Source organism: Gorilla gorilla, chromosome 3 (assembly GCF_029281585.2).
Source record: "Gorilla gorilla gorilla isolate KB3781 chromosome 3, NHGRI_mGorGor1-v2.1_pri, whole genome shotgun sequence".
In the NCBI taxonomy this organism is placed as follows: Eukaryota; Metazoa; Chordata; class Mammalia; order Primates; family Hominidae; genus Gorilla; species Gorilla gorilla.
Window position 1 is genome coordinate 119,859,239 of NC_073227.2, and position 18,365 is coordinate 119,877,603.

At 35.1% G+C, this 18,365-nt stretch overlaps 2 protein-coding genes across 10 annotated transcripts in view; one reads left to right on the forward strand and one right to left on the reverse strand.

Annotated features, from left to right (window-relative positions):
- Positions 1-1,201: 1,201 nt before the first annotated feature.
- TRMT10A (tRNA methyltransferase 10A) lies at positions 1,202-17,816 on the reverse strand. 7 transcript variants are annotated; one of them, XM_004040178.5, is made up of 8 exons: positions 17,632-17,816; positions 12,893-13,100; positions 11,788-11,950; positions 11,080-11,151; positions 9,881-9,955; positions 7,539-7,688; positions 4,656-4,761; positions 1,202-3,126 (listed from the first exon to the last, which is right to left on the reverse strand). In XM_004040178.5, the coding sequence occupies exons 2-8, from the start codon at positions 13,075-13,077 to the stop codon at positions 2,858-2,860; spliced, it is 1,020 nt and encodes a 339-aa protein (XP_004040226.2). In that variant the 5' UTR covers positions 13,078-13,100; positions 17,632-17,816; the 3' UTR covers positions 1,202-2,857. The 7 variants fall into 7 exon arrangements, with proteins under 7 accessions (XP_004040226.2, XP_055240170.2, XP_018880500.2 ...); XM_055384195.2 differs by having other exon boundaries at positions 12,893-13,089; positions 17,632-17,796; XM_019024955.4 differs by lacking the exon at positions 17,632-17,816 and adding an exon at positions 17,521-17,631.
- MTTP (microsomal triglyceride transfer protein) overlaps positions 17,507-18,365 on the forward strand; it is a 61,214-nt gene continuing 60,355 nt past the window's right edge. The window contains exon 1 of one of the 3 annotated variants that reach the window (XM_019026072.4): positions 17,507-17,654. The gene's annotated coding sequence lies outside the window, so the exon portion shown is untranslated. Of the gene's footprint in view, positions 17,655-17,867; positions 17,957-18,365 lie in introns of those variants that run through there. The other 2 variants (XM_004040180.5, XM_055384194.2) reach the window with 2 other exon arrangements.

The window sequence follows — 18,365 nt, forward strand, 5'->3', positions numbered from 1 at the left end:
AAATACCTGCATGCTAACTGAAATCAAAGTTTAATGACTACTAAATGCCTTTACTGCCCTTAATTCAAATCTCTACCATTCTCTTTTCTTTCTTTCTTTATCTCATTTTACACCTGTTGTCTGTATACTTTCTCAGGGCTCTATGGACAATTCTTGCCTTTTATCTACATCATTTCTGTGACCTTTTCTGTCTATAAAGTGAAATAGTATGTCCCTTTGCTTTATAATTGCCAGTCACTGCTGGATTTCATCATTGTTCATTTACCTCCCAAAAGATGTTTATTCAGTAGAATTACTTTCTTTTCTCATTTTTGATTTTTCCATTCTGAGCATTTTCAAATGCTATAATGTCAACAGCACCAAACTCTGGAGAATCAGAATGAAGAATGGTTCTTCTCTTAAGAATGAGCTTGCTTTATGATGACTGTAGGTTATTAAAGAAATTAAATGTGAGGAAATTCTGTATTTCAGCAGACATATTTTTTGATGCGTTTATTTAGGTAGTTTAATTCTCCACTTTTATTATGTTCTAATACAAGTAACTTTAGTATTTACTGAAGTTTTAACAAATAACCTAAATAAACCAAAACAATGTTGAGAGAAAAGTATACATGCAAATGAGCAAAAAGCTTAATAATATTTTTAAAACCAAATTTTTAAATACCTCAGAAACTAGTTATATCAAAAGAGGTAGTAATCTTCGCCTTCTTGCCACCAACATCCTAGATAAGATATGGGCCTGTAGTGGATAGAATTGTGTCCCCCAAAAGATATGTCAAATCCTAACACATGGTACCCTGTAAACGTGACCTTATTTGGAGACAGGGTCTTTGCGGATGTAGTCAAGATGAGGTCATATTGGATCATGGTGAACTCTAATCCAGTGCTGGTCTCCCTAGAAAAAGAGTTTGGACATGGATACAAACATAGAAGACAGGGTAGAAGACCACTTGACAACAAAACTGAGATTGGAGTCAAGCCACTATAGGCTAAGGAACAGCAGGGATTGCTGGCAACCACCAAAAGCCAGGAAGAGGCTAGGAAGTATTCTTTCCTAGGGCCTAAGGAGGAAGCATGGCACTGGGACATTGTGAGTCTGGACATTTAGTCTCCGGAACTGTTAAGAGAATAAATTTCTGTTGTTTAAAGCCACCCAGTTTGTGGTAATTTGTTATAGCACATCTAGGAAACTAATACAGAGTTTTTTATAATTAATAAAAATTAAACTTTTATTTGGAATGATTTTCCCCCTTTCATAATTAAACAGTGCCCTATTTTACATAAAATAATTTAAGTAAAAGGCATAATATTTCATGATAATAAACCACATTTACTCAGAAAAACATGAACCTTTGAAAAAATACAACTTAAGACATAAGCTTTGTTATTTTAAAATTGTAGGGCTTGTCTTTACTTACATATCTTGCCTACATACCTTACCTTAAAATAGGTAACTATAATAGATTACTAAGAACAAAGTAACAAAAATAGACAGTAAATATCAGTACTAAATCCAATAAACTTTCTGTTGTGTATATATATGTTAGTATGTAACATATATAGTACGTTATATACTTTTTAAATATAACTTTTGTATATTAAAAAGAAGACAAAAGAACAGCAACTTATTTTACCCAAACTCAATGAAGGCTACCGAAATCTTTTAGCTGTGACAGAGACCAATCATTTTACCTTAAACATTAAACTGCATGTACAATTACTGATAGGAAACTAAAACAGTTCCCTTTCACACTATTCTTTCTTGCCAATGTTCCCATACAAACGTTAAGGATTTTTGTACTTAATAAAATTCAAATTGTTCTTAGTGTGTTCAACACAACCATTCACACAAGTAATACAGATATATGGCAAATCAATCATGTTATCATCAATTAAGAACTGAGAGCCATACATGATGAGGATAGTTATGTATTTACATGCATATTATCACATGTGTATTTGATTTATAGAAACAAACATTAGTATGCATATTCTTATAGAAGAGGAGGCAGATACACCTATAAACTTTATTCATCTTAAAAGCCAACAAATTTTAAAAAAAATAGGGAAAAAAAAACCACAGCTGCTAAGAGCTGTTCCATTTTAAATGCAGGTAAAGACAAAATTGATCTTTCAATAGCAACAGCCTTATAAAATAATTTAGTCTGCAAAATTCAATTTTATAATTGAAGTAACTTATCACCATTGTAAGAATTAAGAAAATACATTAAAGAGATTCTCAACTCTTCAGTAATTACTTCAGAACCATAAAAAGGCATCATAAAGAAGGAACAGATATGCACTCCATAGTCCAAAAGAAATGAATTAAGTCTATCAAACTGATACTTCTTCCTAAAATTACTACATTCTTTCAAGTAACTAATTTAAACATAAAAGCTGCAAATAGAGGGTAACCTACCATACACAAATTCTGATAGACTGACAGTATATTTATAAATATGTGCCCTCACAGATATATAGGCAATAGATCATAAAGATGTTGATGTGACTATAAAATTAAAAAATGAAAGGTCAGAAGGCACATTCTAAAGAATACAAAATGAAAGAAAATGAAAATATACTAATACAGTAAAATTATCTAGAAACTACTGAGGCTTTAAAAACAAAAACAAAAAAATCACATACACATTTAAATCTTCTTACGCAAAATCAAAAAATATTTCCTTACAAAGTTTAAAGGGCTTTTTTTTTATTATGATTATTTAGGTCCAAAAAAAAGTTTTTAAAAATCACAACAGAAATAAGAGAAAATAAAATGTTCTTCCAATTTCAATATTCTATATAGCACCTCACTTTCTCCTAATTTTTCCTTAAACTAAAAGGAAACCAGGTAACATTAGTGTGGCAGAGAGTTCACTGTAGATTCAGTGTGATTTTCCTTATCCTGCTTTTCTTCATGTGGTGAATCTAGTTCATTTCTGCTATATTCCTCCTCACTGGAATCACTGTCCGATGCACCTTCCTCCATCCTGACAGACTGATTGTCATGAGAAGCACTTTCACAGGCTTTGTCTGTGGGAACAGCTCCTTTCCGTTGGGGCAAGATAGTAAAAAATGCTTCTTGCCAGTCTCTTGTTTCCAGGTATTCCAGAATAATTTCAAACACTGCAATAAAGACAAACTCGGTACATTTCTTAGCCAAGTTCATCACAGTGCTGCACAATGTCTTTTAAAATACATTGCCTTTGTGTTAAGAGTGCTAGTTTGTCCTAATAACTACTTTGTTCTTATCTCTTCTTTCTATTGTCTGTCAAACCCAATTTGCCCCAAGGTACTTAAGTCTATTACCTCCTATCTAGCTTTTTCTCAGTTCAGTTCTTAAGCACTCAGAAATTTACCAGTATCCCATGTCAATTATAATCAATAAAGACCTTTTCAGGTTCTCTCCTACTCTTTTTTAGCCCCTTCACATCTTTATCCTTTACATGCTAACAACCTAGTTAGCATTCACTTAACTTTCTTCATGTTTCCTGTAAAGAGCCACTCACACTAGGATCTCCTTGCCTGCTTTTTTTTTCTTTTGTTTTTCTTTTCACATTGGTTGTAGTCAAGAGTATCAATATTGTCTCCAGGGTACTCTCACATCAGCATACTGCTGAAGGGCTAACCTGAATTACTTTGTGGAAAAAGTAATTTCTACTATATATCAAAGGTTTTAGAGGCAATTCATTTGTTGAATCGATAATTTCATTTTTATAACTCCCTAGAACCTGCTATATAGAAAGTAGCGCATAAAAAGTTTAATAAGTAGTTGTGTATTGACTAAAAACTCGGCTTAAAAATTTTTTTAAAGCAAAGTCCAGGCAAAGACCGGTACAAGGATGTCTATTTCAATGTTATTTGCAACAGCAAAAAGAAAAAAACACAATTCAACCATAGTAGAATGGTTAAATAATTGTATATTCAAATGATGGACTACATAGCCATTAACAACCATTTTTAAAATTTATTTATTTGAGACAAGGTCTCACTCTGCCACCCAAGCTGGAGTGCAGCGGCACAAACATGGCTCACTGCAGCCTCCACCTCCTTAGCTCAGGTGATCCTCCCATCTCACCCTCCTGAATAGCTAGGACTACAAGCACCCACCATCATGCCCAGCTAATTTTTGTATTTTTTGTAGAGATGAAGTTTCACCACGTAGCCCAGGCTGTGTTCGAACTCCTGGGCTTAAGCAATCTGTCTGCCTTGGTCTCTCAAAGTGCTAGGATTAGGATTACAGGTGTAAGCCACTGTGCCTGGCCACCATTAACAATCATTCAATGACATGAAAAAATAAAGTAATAAAGGAGAGAAAATATCCCAGATTCACAACATTGTATGTAATATGGTGAAAATCCAATTATGTAATAAATAATAATATATATACATAGGAAAAGAACTAGAAGTCAACACCAAAAAGTTAACACCAAGTATTTCTGTGTAGTAAGACACAGCTAATTTTTTAATACTTTTGTACATTTTCAAAATTTTCTAATACACATTATTTCTGTTAAACAAATTATAAATTATTACTTTTTACAATTTTGTCTCCAGGAAGGTGTAATACTTTCTACTTGTTCAAATACTAAATGTAATATTCTTTCTCACAATGTTCGCTCAGGTATATTTTCAGTTTATCCCTTACAGCTTACCATGATTAACTGCCAAAACTTTTCGACTATTCATCTTCACAAAATTTCCAAGTGGGAGCTGTGCATGATTGATTCCATAATCTGACGCTTGTTTATATGTGAGTCCCTAAAACAAAGACACTATGACTTCGACAAGAACATTATTTAAAGTTTCTGTAATAGTATAAATAATTTTTAGATAAGATTTATAGTTCAGAGAATTTATAGTTCAGAGAATATTATCTGAATGGGGGGTATGTGTGTGTTTTACTGCTCATTTGGAAACATTCTCTTGACAATAAGTATAGTCAATGTGCAGAGCATTTGTTTTAAGCTCCTCAAGTTACAAATGAGGAAACCAAAGACATTATGTTTCCAGCCGAGTTACAAAGCTCCTCAGTGGCAGAATCACGAGAAAAACCTGGCTCACATATCTCCTAACTCAGATATCTTTTCCCCATTCTACCCTGCCTTTATCTCAGCTTAAAATACAGTCCTGCACTGCATAACAAAGTTTCAGGCAATGACAGATTTCATATACAGTGGTAGTCCCATAAGATTATAATGGAGCTAAAACATTCCTGTCACCTAGTGACTTTGGAGCTGTTGGAACATCATACTGCAACGCATTACTCACGTGTTTGTGGTGATGCTGGCAGAAACAAACCCTCTGCTCATCACATAAAAGTACAGCACATACAATTATGTACAGTACATAACACCTGATAATGATAATAAATGTTACCTGTTATGTATTTACTATACTTTTTATCGTTAGAGTGTACTCCTCCTAGTCCTAAAAAAAAAATAATAATTACATATAAAACAGCCTCAGGCAGGTCCTTCAGGAGATATTCCAGAAGAAGGCACTGTTATCACAGGAGATGACAGCTCCATGCATGTCATTACCCCTAAAGACCTTTCAGTGGACTAAGATGTAGAGGTAGAAGACAGTGATTTTGATGATCCTGACTCTATGTAGGCCTAGGCTAATGTGTATGTTTGTGTCTTAGTTTTTAAGAAAAAAGTTTAAAAAGTTAAAAAAAAAGAGGAAAAAATTTTTTTTAATTTTAAAAAGTTAAAAAATTAAGAATAGAAAGAAGCCTACGGAATAAGGATATATGAAGAAAATATTTTTGTACAGCTGTATAATGTGTTTACGTTTTAAGCTAAATGTTATTACAAAAGAGTCCAACAGTTTAAAAAATTAAGTTTATAAAGTAAAAAAGTTACAGTAAGCTAAGGTTAATTCATTATTGAAGAAAAAATTTTAAATAAATTTAGTATAGCATAAGTGTACAGTATTTATAAAGTCTACAGCAGTGTACAGTAATATCCAGGTCTTCACATTTATTTGCCACTCACTGACTCACCTAGAGCAACTTGCAGTTGTGCAAGCACCACTCATGGTAAGTGCCCTATACATGTATACCACGTATACCTGTATTTTAAAAATCTTTTACATCATCTATGTTTAAATATGTTTAGAAACACAAAGACCTTTATGTTGCAATTGTCTACACTATTCAGTACAGTAACATTCTGTATAGGTTTGTAGCCTAGGAGCAATAGGCTATGCCATACAGCCTATGTGTAGTAGGCTATACCATCTAGGTTTCTGTAAGTACGCTCTATAATATTGATATCGCTTAATGATATAATTCTCAGAACATATCCCCATCATTAAGCAACATACGACTGAACTTAAACTGAATTCCTATGGAAGCACCATCATTCTTCCCATAAGTGTAAAAAAAAATTAAATTTCAATTAGTAACACTACTTTGCACAAATGACAAAGACAAATTAAATGAAAACTTGAATTGAGAAATTTTAAATAACTGACAAGTTTCATTTTTCCCTGTCAATTAAAAAAATGCAGAATATGAATTTCATCTCTTCTCAAAATTAAAATCCTTGAAACCTATGTCCAACCAGAACTGAAATGGTCGAAAAACAGAGTACAGGAGAAAGAAAAGCTCAATTTCTCAACTGATGGTTTGCATACTTGGTGGGGGGGCAGCAAATAATAATAGATTGAAGCAGGTGCTTTTGAAAACAAAATTGTTTTAGTTCAGAGAAACATAAACATGAGAAAAAATGTGGTTCTATATAAATAACAAAATAGAATTTTTCCACTAAGAAAAAAACAAAAAGGCTAAAAGATCATTCTGATAAAATTCCCTATGATGCAATAGAGCTGCAACTGTCCAATTGGTAGCCATGTGTGACTACTTAAATTTAAATTGATTACAATTTAAAAAATTCAGTTCTTCAGTCATACTGTACACATTTAAAGTGCTCAATAGCCACAGAGCTAACATACTGGACAAGCAGATACGAAGAATTTTGCATGCTGCAATGTAGCTGGCGAAGTACAAAATGACATTTTCTTTTAGAAAGTGCATTTCTGTAATTTTTCATCCAAATAAAGGTATGGATGGGAAGAGAGAAAAGTACAAATGAAAGATAATAGAAAAAACATCCCATGAAAATAACATATTTAAAAACTAGTTTAAGTTCCAATGGCTTAGCAATTGATTAGCAGCAGAATCTTCTATCAATAAAGCATAGATAGCATTTAAGCATGTGGACTCCAGAGCAATACGCCTGGTTTCAAATAGCTGCTTTGTCACCTACTACTGTTGATTTTAGACTTAATTTCTCTGTGCCATGAATTCCTTACTTGTGGAACGTAAATAATAATAGCACTAATCTCACTGGGTTGAGTGAAGATTAAGCAAGCTAACTTATGTGAAATACTTTGCTTAGCTCAGAAGGTGACTGACATATAGTAGGCACTCAATAAAGATAAGCTATCATTAGTATTATTGTTACTTTCAGGAAATGGTGATATATCAATTTTAAGAACAAGCAAAAGCAAAAATAAAAATTTAGTAGTACCTTGTGATGGTTGTGATCTACTAATCCTCCAATCACATAGGCCTTTGATTCATCTAATTCCTTCAGTATATTAGGTGAATCTGATGTAAGGTAAATCAGGTCTTCTTTCTTTATGAGTTCACTATAGTGCTCTGGTTTGATATGGATATCCTTTAAGACAACAGGGAAAGAGGTTACTAATTAATAAGACCTTATGAAAGTTGGCTAAAAATGATTACTCTCTTTTCCCAAAACAAATCCATTCAAAAATATATGAAACAAAGTTTGAAATAATATAATTACAATGCATTATTTTGAATTTACTACATCAATTTCTTATATCTCACACTTTGATCATTTAAATAGCCTCTTAATTTTATTTCCTCCTTGTTGGCCTCAGACCCCTCCAACCTACTTCCATACACTGATAGCAGGCTCATTTTCTAAAAACACTACTTTCAATGTTTTATCTTTTTCTGTGGGATAAAATCTGAAATCCTTAATTTAAAAACTCTTTCCTGAATATGGCAGTAATCTACTTTTCCAACTTCATTTCTGTTCCAACAAAACAAGCGCATTTTTACTGCCACATATTTGCTCACATTGTTCTACGACCAAAGAACGCCTTCTCCAATTACTTCCTCTCCATCTACATGAATCATGAAAGGGAAATAGCTGGCCACGTGTGGTGGCTCATGCCTGCAATCCCAGCACTTTGGAAGGCTGAGGCAGGTGGATCACAAGGTCAGGAGTTCGAGACCAGCCTGGCCAACATGGTGAAACCCTGTCTCTACTAAAAATACAAAAATCAGCTGGGTGTGGTGGCGGGCTCCTGTAATCCCAGCTACTCGGGAGGCTGAGGCTGGAGAATTGTTTGAATCCCGGAAGCAGAGGTTGCAGTGAGCCGAGATCGTGCCATTGCACTCCAGCCTGGGTGACAGTGCAAGCGACTACGTCTCAAGAAAGAAAAAAAGAAAAGGAAATAGCTTATAGATTTAATTAATTCCATGTATCTGTTTCTACAAAGAGACACATTTGAAAACTTCTTCACCAAAATTGTCAGGTCACAGGTACAAAATTGAACAATAGCTGGCAGTCATGATTTTGTAAGCCACACTGATTGCATAAAAGATGTATCACCAGGCTCAGATGACATTTATCCATAATTTTTAATGAAACCAAGAATGAGGCAAAAGAACTCTCTCCTAAAATGTATAATTAATAAATAGCCAGTTTTCTGGAAAATGTTATATTACAAATTTAAGGCCCCAAGAGGAACCTGATTAATTAGAGACCAATGAATCTCAAGTCTCTCTGGAAAGGTGATGGTATAAATGATAAATTTAACAAGTCACAAAATAACTGAAAACATGCCTCTTTTAATTTATTACACTAGTTCTTGGAAAAATGGGCACAAATACAGGATTTCGTAAATATACTGTACTTAAAAACTTAAAAGCCTTTGAAAATGTTTCATATCATAGGCTATTAATAAAATAAATGCCTTTGTTATGGAATTAGTGAGTGTGAAAGGGAAAGTGTGTCACTGAGAGAACTGACTTTGAGAAAGAAAAAAGGTATAGGGATAACCCAGTACTTCCCTAAATAGGATCAAGTTCCTCAGGGACTGGTACCAAGGCCAATCTATTTAGTCACCTTTACCAACGACTGAGAACAATTTGGTCCAATAGAAAAAACTGTGAGGCCACACAGGCAATTTTAAATATTCTAGTATCCAAATTTTAAAAAGTGAAAATGGGTGAAATTAATTTTAACAATTTATTTTATTAATACAGTATACCCAAAATTTTATCATTTGAACATATAATAAATATTTTAAAAATTACCTAGGAGATATTCACATTCTTTCTCTTTTGTGGTACTGAGTCTTTGAAATCCAGTATGTATTTCACATTCATAGCACATCTCAATTCACAATTCAGACTTTCACATTTCAAGTTCAATAGCCACATGCAGTTAGTGGCCAGCACAGAGTAAGAAGAAACAGAATGCAGTCACACTTCCAAAATTTAGAGTGACTTCATTTTTATAGGTAACATATAATGTATAGCTAGTATGTTAGACAGAAATGGTATAAAGGCCCTTAAAATTATTTCTTTTTAAAAATACGTTTTAAAAGTTGACCATAAAATAGGGAAGATTTAATGAGAACAAATACAAGCTACCAGATGTCTCACTCCCTTCTTCAGCATGTCTGATTTGTAATCTTAGACTTAGGTTCAGAGATTGAATCTGGAGATTGTTGTATTAAGTAGCATTATATAGAATTTAGGTACAAAATGTAGACCTTTAGAAACATAAAAATACTTGGAATTATGTGAGAGTTTATCTGTTTTAATTACCTTCCAGTTGACCCATCCTTTGTCATTTTCATCCATGTTCTTTTTCAGCTGGCCTCCGTGGCTTGTCAAGTAAAACTGATAAAAGATTTGTAAGTATAGAAAAGAAGAACAAATGACCATTTAAGTCTAATATTTTATTTCTCTCATCTACTTATCTGACGATCAATGAAACACAAAATATATTTATTCTCATTTATCTAGAAAAAAATTTGTGACATGCTTTGAGCATACAATAAACTGTGGTAGAAATAGTACATTTTGTGTGCATGTTTCATAACCCAGTAGCTGCAGTATCCCATTTACATTTTCATCCCAAGTAGTTATAACATGCCTGTACCTTAATCATCACTTGTCTGCAAACTCCCTGCTTCCATGTCAAGTTCCCACTCCTCTTTTTTTTAAAACAATACAAAGTCTTCATAATTTTTCTTTGATTCTAAACCCTGACACCTATTTAAGTTTGAATCAAGGGTGAGAAGGGGTCTACTACAGATAAAAATGGGGATAAAAGGACTATCATAGAAGTGTGATATGAGACTATAAAACAAAAAGTACAAAAAACAAAAATATAAAATTACTATCACTTGGTAAAAACAAAATATCTAACCAAAATATGTTAATAGTTCCTGGTTCTTAACATCAGTGAGCCAGTATTAATTTTTAGGTCACCTAGAATTCCAACAGAAAGATGTTATTCTTAACAGTAGCCAAATAGTCTCCCAAATCACTCCCTCACCACAGTTTAAAAAAGACCTGTCAAAACTCTCAGTGACCCAAAAGAAAACTAAAAACCTTTAAGTAGACAAAACCTATACAACAGATGCCACGACATATGTCACGTGGTGGCAGCCACAGCTTCTGCCTCTCTGTCCAATCTCTCTCCCACACTGGAAGTAATTGTAAACTGAGAAACTGGTATAAAAATATATGTATGTCCCACAACGAAGATATCAACTACAGGCAATGAAAAGGCCAATTTGTATAAGACTGATGATTACTGGAAAGAGTGTGTCTAAGATAACATATTAAAAGATGTTTAAAATATTTTGCTTTATTTCTGTCAAAAAAATTTTTTTTCACATAGGCATTAAACAAGATTACCTGTAAGACTACTGCAAAGACTATAGGAATTATCTATGTCTTTTGCCACAAAAGATATAAAAGAAAACTAGAGTCTGCTTTAAAATCTTCACACATACCTGCACAGGATGCAGTGCCCGTCGGTTTTCTGCGTAACATCGTTGAATCTGCTTATGAAGTTTCTTAATGTCCTATCACAGAGTTCAATTTTTAAAGCAAAGTTATTAAAATTGTCTATGGCCATTCTATGATCTTAAAGGAATGGAATAAGCAGAAGGGATGACTATATATATACAATTTTTCTTCTTAAATACAAATGCATTCTGATAAATGGTATTTGATTTCCTTACATACTAGCAAAATTACTATAAGTTAATGCTCTGTAAGTGACCCATTATTTCATATTTTGTATTTATTTAAAATGCTAGTTCATGAAAACGGCTACTCTCTTAAGAGACAACAACAAGACTTTTAGAGTCATACTATTACTATTTTCATGTTTCACCAACAACACTGGTAAAACCCCACAGATCTTTATGATTAATAAGTAGTTAATTTAGTTCTGTCATCTAGACTATGAAGTGTGTGTTTGTCTCTCTTTCCTGTCTGCACACATACTGACACACACACATACACACACATATAAATATACATATTTATTATATCAATGCAATTTGCTAGCTAATTTAACTTAGGGGAAAGAAAGTTTGAAAAACTGAAGATTCATTTCAATACACAAATTTATATAAAAGGGATACTGCATATTAAAACAAAAATGATTCGACCTAACTCACATACAAGATTTTTCTGACAATGATTCATGATACCTTTAATACCATCAAGTGATCAAAACTACAGTCAATAATAAGGCGAAGGGTGCTATGAACAACATCTCTTCGAACACGTTTTCTGTCATTTCCATCTGAGTTTGATTCCATTTGACATTGTCGCTCTAATTTTTTCCTCTTGCGTTTTTCTTTACGCTTTTGTCTAAAATTAGTAATTGAAATAACATTTTGTTATTGTGTATTCAGTTATTTACAAGACTCTTCTAAATAAACAATTCCTTTTAAAAATCATCAGGTTAAATCATATGAAATTGTCACTTCTGTGACCATTCAAAAATGGTCAAGTATTAGCAGTTTTATACAATCCATCTAAAAGCTTCAGATAGGAAGGAAATGAGCTTCCAAAAATGATCTAAAGCTTTCTATCTAAATCCTAACTATACTATCTGAATAGTTTCATTTGTTGTTGGCATCATACTATCCCTAACCTTATAAATACTGAGTTTGAGTTATGACGAATTTTATTTTCATAATTTACCTATATGATTTTTAAGCCACATTTATAAGGTATAGAAAAAAGCAAAATAAAATTGTTCATTAAAAAAATTATATACTTTTTCTCTAATTTACACCAACTACAGTTTATTTTCTCTCCATGAATTTTGGCATTTATTACAATGACAAATTTAGCCAAACTGCTTTCACCAAAACCTGCAACGGTTCTTGTGGCAAAATCAATGTTAGGCCAAAACTTGATCTTTCTGAGTTGGCTGTTTTTATTCCATAACTAGCACATGGACACTAATTACATCCCTTATCTAAGTCAGTTGTTTCAAAAATTGTGCTCTTACTCATAATAAGGTTCTGCATTAGAAAAAGTGTTGAGTGCAAGATCATCAACAGTGCTAAAAGAAACCCCAACAATTTTAAAAAATAGTTTTAACAGCCAGTTGACAGTGTTAGCTAACAATATACGTTGTTAGCTTCAAGTTTTTTCTCTTGCGTTTTTCTTTACGCTTTTGTCTAAAATTAGTAATTGAATTTTAAGAAACACAATTACATTTAATATGCCAAAGGGCTATGCAAGGTCTAACATTCCATATCTCTAAATAGGAAGAGAGCATATACATTTTGAAACACATACTTGCGGAGTTCCCGTTGCTCTTCCCATTGTTTCTGTTTTATTAGTTTTTTCATTTGTCGTTTAGATATTGGTTCACACCCTTCACCTAATCTTGGCTTCTGGCTCTCCTCTTGATATTCATTTATGCCTTGCTTTTTGTCAACATTAGAAGTTTCAATAAACGCTGGCAACATTTCAGATGACATTATTTGGTGCCTCTGAAAAACAACTTTTGACATGAATAGATAATTTATAAGCACAAAAAAGTTAAAAAACTCAAATAATCAATATGATTAAAGTTAAACCATAAAATAATAAATAGAAATAAAACTTTAGACAAATAAATGTCATTTAATTGTAAATATCATTTAAATACCACTTAATATCAATTAAATATTCAGCAATGCTAGTAAAGGTCTAAAGAAATGGGGTGTTTCATATACTACTGGTGGTCATGGTACAATTTTTCCAGAAGGCAACACATATATATGTTTTAAGAGCTTCAAAATCTCTATTTAGACACCCTTGGACTCAGTATTTCCTTAAATTTCTGTAAATAAATCAGAAATGCACATAAAAATGTGCACAAGAGCATATGCAATGAAGTGTTATTTTTAACAGTGAAAAGTTAGAAACCTCCTGAATGTCAGTGAAAGGAAACTAAACAATTACGGTTAATCTATAACATGGGCAAGGAGTATTAAGCAGCCAGTAAAACTTATATATCCAAAAATATTTAATGATAAGGGGAACAGTTATACATTAAACAAAATCAAAGAAAACAATATATGCATTACGACCAACTTTTTAAAAAAGGTATACACACACGTTTAATTCTTACCCACGGTTTTCTGCATTTTCTAAAGTTATATAATGAAAATATATTGTTTTTGATAAAACAAAAAATTTTAAAAAGAGATGAAAAGCATCTTTTCTATAGTCTTTTTTAATGCTGTAGAATGAGGGAAACTACAAAAAGACAGAACTGATTTTTAAAACTGAAATCAATAACCAAGAAATAAATTCACTTGATACAAATTAAAAATAGGGCAATCAAAATGACTTTAAAATAAATTTGGCTGAAATATTTCAGAGAGGTCATAAGGGAATAAGAAGTATAAGAACAAAACAGAAAGTTGTGATATAAAAGCAGGCTTTACTAAAAAGCAAAACAAGAATCAGTGAAAAAGAACAGAATCCATGAAAAAGAATCTGTGAAAACTAGGAAATGAAGACATAAAAAGTTCAATAGAAGAGACAAACTCCAGATCACCTGGAGTCCCAAGAAGTAACTGATGACTTAGAAGACAATCTGACTCAGGATGCAGACAAAAATAGAACAGAAAAATAATATGGAGGAGCAGTAAAGACTTGGATAACAGAATAAGAGAGATACAGGAAAAAAAGGTAATTAGAGATAAACATATAGCCTTGAATGCATTCATTAATTTTTTTTAAAAAAGCTAGAAAGTAAAGTAAGCATTCAATTTAAGAAACTGGAGGTGGGGAAACTGAATAAGCATAAAAAGGCTAGATGGAAAAAAATTTAAAAATATGTATTTTGATCCCCCGGATCACTTTTATTTTCCTTTCTTTCAATACACAATACATTAAATAAAATTCAGCTATGCAGGTATCCAAAACGACACCGAGTGGAGGAAACTTAAAAGCACAATTAAAATTCACAGGAAACAAATTGCTCTCTTCATGAAATAATAATATTCCAAGAGAGTACATTTCTGTTTATCAGTGGCATCATTTTCAGTTAGTTCTCTATTTTATTCAAAAACGGCATGTGTTGATTAGCTCTACGTGAAGATTTTTTTTTTTTTGGAGACAGAGTCTCGCTCTGTCACCCAGGCTGGAGTGCAGTGGCGCGATCTCCACTCACTGCAACCTCCGCCCACTGCAACCTCCGCCTCCCAGGTTCAGGCGATTCTACAGCCTCAACCTTCTGAGTAACTGGGATTACAAGCGCGCGCCACCACGCCTGGCTAATTTTTGTATTTTTAGTAGAGAAGGGGTTTCACCACGTTGGTCAGGCTGGTCTCGAACTCCTGACCTCGTGATCCGCCTGCCTCGGCCTCCTGAAGTGCTGGGATTACAGGCGTGAATCACCAGGCCCGGCCTACGTGAAGACTTTTTAAAGAGCAATGTAATGTTTTACAGGTCATGTACACCAGGGGGAGCATTTGCCTTTCCTATCTAAGAAGTCTTAAGTTAAATTTAATATGACCTGTCATAGTACATTAATGTTACAATCTCTCAAACACAAGGAAAGGTCATGAGATGGTCAACATCTTCATCATCATCATCATCTTTCTTAAAACTATTCCTAACTAAGAAAACGACTGTACTAAGTGAAGTTTTTAGGCTTTAAATAAGCCAGGTGCACTGAGACAAATGGAATGCAACAAAAATGATGCTAACCTGATATCTTATAAATTATTCCGTATAGTATACTTTACAAAGATATCTACCAACTCGCACTGTCTACACTATACAATAAGTATAATGTATATCTACACTGCACTATGTACTAGGATGTTCAGATTACCTGTTAAGCAAAACAGCATTTTATTAGGTATACTTGCTTTCTAATTGTTTTAGTTTGGGCAATAATTTATAAAATTCCATGGCAGAGTTTTTCATTCCTTTCTCACATGCAGTGACGCTCACAGCACATTTTCATTCATTCAACCAAGTTCAACAAATGTTCAAGAACGTATTTTACAGTAACTATAAAAATATTTGTGTGAGGTCGGGCGCAGTGGCTCATGCCTGTAATCCCAACACTTTGGGAGGCTGAGGTGGGCGGATCACCTGAGGTCAGGAGTTCAAGACCAACATGGCGATACCTCATCTCTACTAAAAATACAAAAATTAGCCAGGCGTGGTAGTGGACGCCTGTAATTCCAGCTACTCGGGAGGCTGAGGCAGAAGAATCGCTTGAACCCGGGAGGCAGACGTTGCAGTGTGCCATGATCGCAGCACTGCACTCCAACTAGGGCAACAGAGTAAGACTCCGTCTCCAAAAAAAAAAAAAAAAAAAAAAATTATATATATATATGTGTGTGTGTGTGAAATTTTGCTTCTGCATAAAATTTTAAAAATTTGTGGGTTTTATTCGCAGACATAGGTTATCAGGTGGGCTTACAAACTATCTCACTTTGTAAGGCAAGGACACATCCTACATCAATGAGCACCAAAAGAAAAAAAAAATTTTTTAAAACTGCATTAAGTTATGGATTGGGATAAAATAAATAATCGTCGTAATTTATGACAGTCTCCTTTTCAGAAAAATCTCAACGAATGTGGGAATAATGCAGATTGGAATTAATGACTTGACAGCGATAGCAAAGGAATGCCTTTTTTTTTTTTTTTTTTTTTTTTGAGAGGGAGTCTTGCTAGGTCGCCCAGGCTGGAGCGCAGTGGCGCAATCTCGGCTCACTGCAACCTCCGCCTCCCGGGTTCAAGCGATTCTCCTGCCTCAGCCTCCCGAGTAGCTGGGACTACAGGTGCGCGCTACCACGCCCAGCTAATTTTTGTTATTTTTAGTAGAGACGGGGTTTCACCACGTTGGCCTGGATGGTCTCCATCTCTTGACCTCGTGATCCACCCGCCTCGGCCTCCCAAAGTGCTGGGATTACAGGCATGACCCACCGCGCCCGGCCTTTCTTGTTTGTTTGAGATGGAGTTTCGCTCTTGTTGCCCAGGCTGGAGTGCAATGGCGCAATCTCGGCTGATTGCAACCTCCGCCTTCTGGGTTCAAGTAGTTCTGCCTCAGCCCCCCCAGTAGCTGGGATTACTGGCATGCGCCACCACGCCCAGCTAATTTTGCATTTTCAGTAGAGACGGGGTTTCACCATGTTGGTCAGGCTGGTCCCGAACTCCTGACTTCAGGTGATCCACCCGCCTTGCCCTCCCGAATTGCGGGGATTACAGACGTGAGTCACCGCGCCCGGCCAGGAATGCCCTTTTTAAAGACATGCGGACTAAACGTGGAGCAGCGAAAAGCCCTTTGTTCACTTCAGTTGTCAAGCCTTTTGGGCAGAGGATTGGGAATGGAAGGGGCAGAGGAAATTCTTTCAGAAAGTGACAAGTAATGTGTTGCCATCTCTTCATATCTGTAGAAAAATTCCCAAATTTAAAGTATTTCAGTGAAATCAAGTAACACTTCGATCTTTATAAAACTGTCCTCAGCTCACAGCACCTGCAGCAACTTCCCCTCGGGCTGTCTACATTTCAGAGAGTTCACCGACGTCAGCCCTTTGCAGGAAAAATGAGGTAAGGCAGCTTTAAAGAGGTAAAGCCCACGGTCTCTAGCCACGAAGTGGCAGGGCCATAACACGCTTTCCGGCCCTTTAGAGTACAGATTTCCCACTGATTCTTTGCAAACTCACTTTTCACATACTACGGGCCGATGGCAACCCCAAAACACACGCCGACGGAAAGCGCCCCACCACGAGGGCGGAGCCTCGCCCACTATCCCTTCTAGGCTCCCAGCCAGCAAACGCATTTCAGAGACGGGATTAAGCTGTCTCTGGCGAACCAGGGAGCAGCTGGGTAGGCCGCGGGGGGCGCCTGTCATCGACGTCATTTCCTTCAGCAAGAGCGCCGCAGGCAACCACTTCCACACCACTGCTCACCTCTCCCCCGGAAGCCCTTGTTGCTAGTCGGGGGGCTGCATGGAACGCGCCCCTTTGCGTCCAGAGAATACCATAGTGCGGAGGAGCGCCAACCAGTGCCAGGACACTTACCGAGCTGAAGAGTTGACAGGGAAGTGAAATCTCAGAAAGAAAGCCTTTCTGGGTTGGCCTGGTTACCGCTCACGCTTCCTTCCACAGAAACTTCAATTCCCAGAGGCAGGGGCGGTAGTTACACAGTGGAGGCTACGGCGGTTGCGTCTTACGTCATCGAACTGCGCCCTTTTCGAACCCGCAATGGAAGAAAGGGGAGGGGTTTATGCGGGGCGGGGTCTGGAGTTAGGGTTTTGGGAGTGGGAGGTAGTTACAGTAATGTCTGTTTTTTCCCGTTCAAGAATTAAGTGTGTACCTGCAGACGTGTATTCATTCATATATTGTTGTGAGTATTGGATGAAGGAATTAAGATAGTCCCACTGTTAAAAATGCAAAACAACGAAGAAAGGCTCCTAATTTTTCTGTGTTGAAAATGAGAGAAAAACATCTCTTGCCTATATTATTTTTAATTTATACAGAAAATTACCATATCACATGATTTTACATAACTCAAGTGGAAAATTAAATTCAAAAAGTGAGTCAGATTCACAATAAAATGCATTTAAATTTAGAATCTGTAAGGCTTTTTTATGGCTGAAGAAAAACAGCCATAGCTTTACTCTTTATTCATTCCTTGAGCTATTTTTCCTATGCTGTTTTGCAAAACATCAGATGACATTTCATTGTTTATAATACTTGACCTTATATAATCTTTTTGCTATATATAGACCATGTCAACTGAGAGAGAAATGAAA